This window comes from Pleurodeles waltl, chromosome 8 (genome assembly GCF_031143425.1).
Source record: "Pleurodeles waltl isolate 20211129_DDA chromosome 8, aPleWal1.hap1.20221129, whole genome shotgun sequence".
In the NCBI taxonomy this organism is placed as follows: Eukaryota; Metazoa; Chordata; class Amphibia; order Caudata; family Salamandridae; genus Pleurodeles; species Pleurodeles waltl.
In genome coordinates this window covers 92136180-92141969 of record NC_090447.1, presented here as the reverse complement: position 1 = coordinate 92141969, position 5790 = coordinate 92136180, and the positions used below count along the sequence as shown (strand labels likewise).

At 46.0% G+C, this 5790-nt stretch overlaps 1 protein-coding gene across 1 annotated transcript; it reads right to left on the bottom strand.

The window, feature by feature from the left end:
- Positions 1–282: 282 nt before the first annotated feature.
- On the bottom strand, positions 283–1212 carry LOC138249489 (odorant receptor 131-2-like). The gene has a single exon (XM_069203447.1). It carries the CDS (start codon positions 1210–1212, stop codon positions 283–285), a length of 930 nt encoding a protein of 309 aa, XP_069059548.1.
- Between the last annotated feature and the right edge of the window lie 4578 nt (positions 1213–5790).

Genomic DNA, 5790 nt, shown 5'->3' with positions numbered 1-5790 from the left:
ATTCCATGCTATGCTCAGTATCTGGGGCTGCGTGCATAAAGGCTTTTGAAATAATAAAAGGCATACTTTTAGATTTACGTCTAACAACTGGTCCCTGATTAGCTGATTGGCTGCGATGGAAAATCTTTGAATTCACAGTCATGTGACTAACAAACACTTCTGTGGTTAGAATCTAAATATTGAGGCTGCATGGGTGGTTTTAAAAGTGAGATTCATTCAATTAATATATCAGTCATCATAAATAAAGTGACAAAGGATGTGACAACATTTGATTCTGGATTTTCAGCCCCCAGGACGAGCTAGACACGTGAGTGTATTTTTTAGGTGCGCTATGAAGTTTTCATCACGGAAACCATAAATCAAAGGGCTCAAAAAAGTTGGGAATAGCGTGAACAGAAAATAATTTAACACCCTGAGGTAGCCAACTGTATTTCTCAAGAGATTTTCTGAAATGGGTGTAGTGAATGAGGTCAAACTTAGCAGCAGCTGAATGGCATGGAGCAACACAGTCTTGCTGGCCTTAGATGAAGAGGCTTTGTCCCTATTGATTTTCTGGGCCTCCAAAATAATTTTTATGTATGTGTACAGAATTATCAAAGCAACCACGGTAAAGGTAGTAGCATTAGTGGTAAACATCATTACCGCCTGTTGAGGTGTCACTATTAAAAGCTCTTGACGACACATTACTCTTTGAAAGAAGAAGTTGTATTTCTCTGATGCACTGAGAATTATGATGTCGATGACAGATGGTAGGAATCCAATGACAGAACTGACTACAATAGCTACCCAGTACTTCTCCACACGGCAGATCAATGTGTGTCTCAGTGGGAAGCAAATGGCCACGTAGCGCTCTAAGGCCATCGCTGCCAGGCCACTCCTACTGCTGTGGTAAGTTGCCACAGAAATACTGATAACCACATAGCAGCCACTTACTGGCATGCTGTATGAAGCAATGGTTAAGAATATCAGAAGCACACATGTGACAAGGTTCAGGGTATCATTCAGCACAGTGTACATGAAGAGGACATATCGGGCTTGTTCCTTCAGGTGAGCTGTAGTAAAGAAGGCGTGCAGCATCAGTCCAATGAAAAAGAGGAAAAGACCTGCAAACATCATCAGAGCGAAGATGAACAGGATCCATATTTTCTTGTTGGGAGCTATAATGGTGCTGGTTGTGGTTGCATTACCAGAAAGGGAGACAAAGTTGTCCATGCTTAAGGTAGTATGTGTGTCTTTCAGCCTTTAGACATCACACATTTTACATGTTCATTTATTCCTGTGGAATGCAAACAAAGAGTGATTACAGTCATGTAAGGTAAGCAAACACATCTACTAAATAAGACAGTTCTCATTCCTTGCACATGCTGTAATTGTATGTCTCCACATACTCCAACAATTTTAAAGTGTTAGTGTTAGAAAATGTTGATGAACCAATTTGCTTAGTGCAAATTCTCCATCTCAGCACTTGTCATCAGTCTTTCCTAACTGAGACAACCTTGACATTTTGCTAAGGGGTTGACAGTGGGAGATGCAATTTGAATCTGTAACACTTCTGCCTACCAGCACACATCAAATTACGAATGTGTTCTGTCATATAAAAGCCTTCAAAACCTCCAGACTGGAGTACTCTGCCCACCGGATCACCATCTTGGGAGGCCACCGATCTAAACACACTCTTGACTCTGCCGGCTGGACCTCCAAAAAGTGCAGGAGGAAAGGACAAACAATCAAACTTCTGCTATGCACTCACACTCTGCAAATGCTTGCCTCCAAGAACTCCATTGATAAATGTCACCGGCTACATCCAATTTTGGAATGACCTAAAGGCTTTCCTGTTACATAAATACGTCCACTTCCTCCATATAAGCTCCTCATCTATCCCATTCGGGTTCCAGAAGTTTAAATTCTCGCATCACCCCCAATAAACTTTGTTAAATGTCTTCCTTGTCCCCTGTTCTATTTTCTTACGACAGGCTGTACTCATATATTGCTTGAAATGCAAATATAAAGGAAGAGGAACTCACTATTTAAGAGTCCCTGATTGCTCTGAGAAGTGTTTGTACCCCCAACCCCCTATGAAAGTATTTTTTGTTGTCCTCATACACCACAGATTTGTAACCCACTCCAAACTAGTATACTGGTACATCAATGCAAACGTAGAGGTGGCCAATGCCAGGGCTCCAGAATCTCTCTCAATAGTATCCTGGAAGCAAGACCTGTCTCCAGAAAGGTGAGAGTAGAGTGGTCATTAATCATAGGACAGGCACACAAACCCAATAAACCATCACTATTCGTAGTTTACTCCTAATAATCCCTCCTTTCCAGCAGTGGAGACCATATTTTACTTTTCTTTTCCCTTGAAGTGCCCAGAAGCATATCTAGTTTTACCACTCGAACAAGTTCATTAAACCAGGGCTCATATGAAGGGTGGGGGGCGGAAACCCACTGTCCACAGATTTCCCTCCTGGCCAGGAGTATTTCGTAAAACAACACCATCTTCGCTGTCTTGCTCTTTATATCCCAACTTCTGATAAACCAAAAATGATTAACGGGAGGGATGCCGAGATTTCCTGCTTTAATATACTTGACATCGTCTTGCAAACTTTCTCCCAGAAACGAAGAACAACTGGGCAGTCTAAAAACATATGGACATCAGATGCACTCAGCATCCTCGCCTTTGCAAGTTTAAAGGGGGAGTAGTAAGCTCTATGTAGTGTGAATGGATGAGTCCTTCTCAGCGCATCAGGTCTTACTGTGCTAAGCAGCATACTCATAGATGACTGCCAGAAGTCTTGTAATTGCTCGGCCGGCAACACCATATCTCCTTCCCAAAGCTTTCCCAGTAGATTAAAGTCATTATCAGGTATCTCTAAGATTGTCCAATACCAACTGGAGATCTTATTGGCACCTACCATGTCAATGATCATCTTATCCTCCAACAGGTTTGTAGGAAGGTAGCCTCTTTCTAGCCTTGTTACCCTCACTTTTGGCCTGTTTGTGAGTATATGTCAGGGTGTTTTCACTGTCTCACTGGGATCCTGCTAGCTAGGGCCCCAGTGCTCAGAGTAGAAACCCTATGTTGTCAATGTGTTTGATATGTGTCACTGGGATCCTGCTAGCCAGGACCCCAGTGCTCATAAGTTTGTGGCCTATATGTGTTCCCTGTGTGGTGCCTAACTGTATCACTGAGGCTCTGCTAACCAGAACCTCAGTGTTTATGCTCTCTCTGCTTTTAAAATTGTCACTGCAGGCTAGTGACTATTTTCACCAATTCTAATTGGCACACTGGAACACCCTTATAATTCCCTAGTACATGGTACCTAGGCACTTAGGGTATTGGGGTTCCAGGAGATCCCTATGGGCTGCAGCATTTCTTTTGCCACCCATAGGGAGCTCAGACAATTCTTACACAGGACTGCCACTGCAGCCTGAGTGAAATAACGTCCACGTTATTTCAGAGCCATTTTACAATGCACTTAAGTAACTTATAAGTCACCTATATGTGTAACCCTCACTTAGTGAAGGTTAGGTGCAAAGTTACTAAGTGTGAGGGCACTCTGGCACTAGCCAAGGTGCCCCCACATTGTTCAGGGCAATTTCCCCCGACTTTGTGAGTATGGGGACACCATTACACGCGTGAACTACATATAGGTCAATATCGATATGTAGCTTCACAATGGTAACTCCGAACATGGCCATGTAACATGTCTAAGATCATGGAATTGTCCCCCAAAGCCAAATTTGGTATTGGGGTGCCAATCCCATGCATTCCCGGAGCTCCAGCATGGACCCCGGGTACTGCCAAACTAGCTCTCTGGGGTTTTCTCTACAGGTACCACTGCTGCCAACCCTCAGACAGGTTTCTGCCCTCCAGGAGTCTGGGCAGCCCAGTCCCAGGAAGGCAGAACAAAGGATTTCCTCTGAGAGAGGGTGTTGCACCCTCTCCCTTTGGAAATAGGTGTTAAGGGCTGGGGAGGAGTATCCTACCCCAGCCTCTGGAAATGCTTTGAAGGGCACAGATGGTGCCCTCCTTGCATAAGCCAGTCTACACCGGTTCAGGGATCCCCCAGCCCCTGCTCCGGCGTGAAACTGGACAAGGAAAGGGGTGTGACCACTCCCCTGTCCATCACCACCCCAGGGGTGGTGCCCAGAGCTCCTCCAGTGTGTCCCAGACCTCTGCCATCTTGAATGCAGAGGTGTGAGGGCACAATGGAGACCTCTGAGTGGCCAGTGCCAGCAGGTGATGTCAGAGACCCCTCCTGATAGGCTCTTACCTGGTTAGGTAGCCAATCCTCCTCTGAGGGCTATTTAGAGTCTCTCCTGTGGATTTCTCGTCAGATAACAAATGCAAGAGCTCACCAGAGTTCCTCTGCATCTCCCTCTTCGACTTCTGCCAAGGATCGACTGCTGACTGCTACAGGACACCTGCAAACCCGCAACAAAGTAGCAAGAAGACAACCAGCAACATTGTAGCGCCTAATCCTGTCGGCTTTCTCAACTGTTTCCTGGTGGTGCATGCTCTGAGGGCTGTCTGCCTTCACCCTGCACTGTAAGCCATGAAGAAATCTCAGGTGGGTTGACGGAATCTTCCCCCTGCTAACGCAGGCACCAAACTTTTGCATCACCGGTCCTCTGGGTCTCCTCTCATCTTGAGGAGCGTGGTCCCTGCAACACATGAGCTGGATCCAAGTGACCCAGACAGTCCAGTGGTCCTTCTGTCCAAATTTGGTGGAGGTAAGTCCTTGCCTCCCCACGCCAGGCAGTAATCCTGTGTACTGCGTGATCTGCTAGGGCTTCTGTGCACTTTTGCAAGGATTCCTTCATGCACAGCACAGCCCAGGTCCCCAGCACTCCGTCCTGCATTGCTCAACTCGCTGAGTTGACCACCGGCTTCGTGGGACCCTCTTTTGTAGTGTTGAGACGACTGCTCTGCTCAGATTTCTTGAATGCCTGTTCAAGTGCTTCTCCGGGTGCTGTCTGCTTTTGCATGGGCTCTCTCTGTTACTGAGTGCCCTCTCTGTCTCCTCCTCCAAGGGGCGACCTCCTGGTCCTTCCTGGGCCTGGGCAGCACCCATTATCTTCAACTGTGACTCTTGCAGTTAGCAAGGCTTTTTCGCGGAAACAACTCTGCATCCTCCAGCACGCTGTGGGACATCTTCTGACCAAAGGAAAAGTTCCTGGCACCTTCTGTTGTTGCAGAATCTTTGGCTTCTTCCACCCGGAGGCAGCCCTTTTGCACCTTCATCTGATGTTTAGTGGGCTCCTGCCCCCCCGGACACTTGCGTGACTCTTGGACTTGGTCCCCTTCCTTTGCATGTCCTCAGGTCCAGGAATCCGTCTTCAGTGCTTTGCAGTCAGTTGTTGCCTTTGCAGAATCCCCTATCTCAGCTTTACTGTCTTTCTGGGGTAGTAGGGTAATTTTACTCCTACTTTTCAGGGTCTTGGGGTGGGGTATCTTGGACACCCTTATTGTTTTCTTACACTCCAAGCGACCCTCTACACACTACACTAGACCTGGGGTCCATTCGTGGTTTGCATTCCACTTTTGGAGTATATGGTTTGTGTTGCCCCCAGGCCTATTGTCTCCTATTGCATTCTACTTTTCTAACTGTTTACTTACCTGATTTTGTCTTGTGTGTATATTTGGTGTATTTTACTTACCTCCTAAGGGAGTATGTCCTCTGAGATACATTTGGCATATTGTCACTAAAATAAAAGATCTTTATTTTTAGTAACTCTGAGTATTGTGTTTCTTATGATATAGTACTATATGACATAAGCGGAATAGTA

What these genes read in the sequence shown, in the direction of transcription:
- LOC138249489 (XM_069203447.1), bottom strand. Translation starts at nt 1,212, where the DNA reads ATGGACAACTTTGTCTCCCTTTCTGGTAATGCAACCACAACCAGCACC.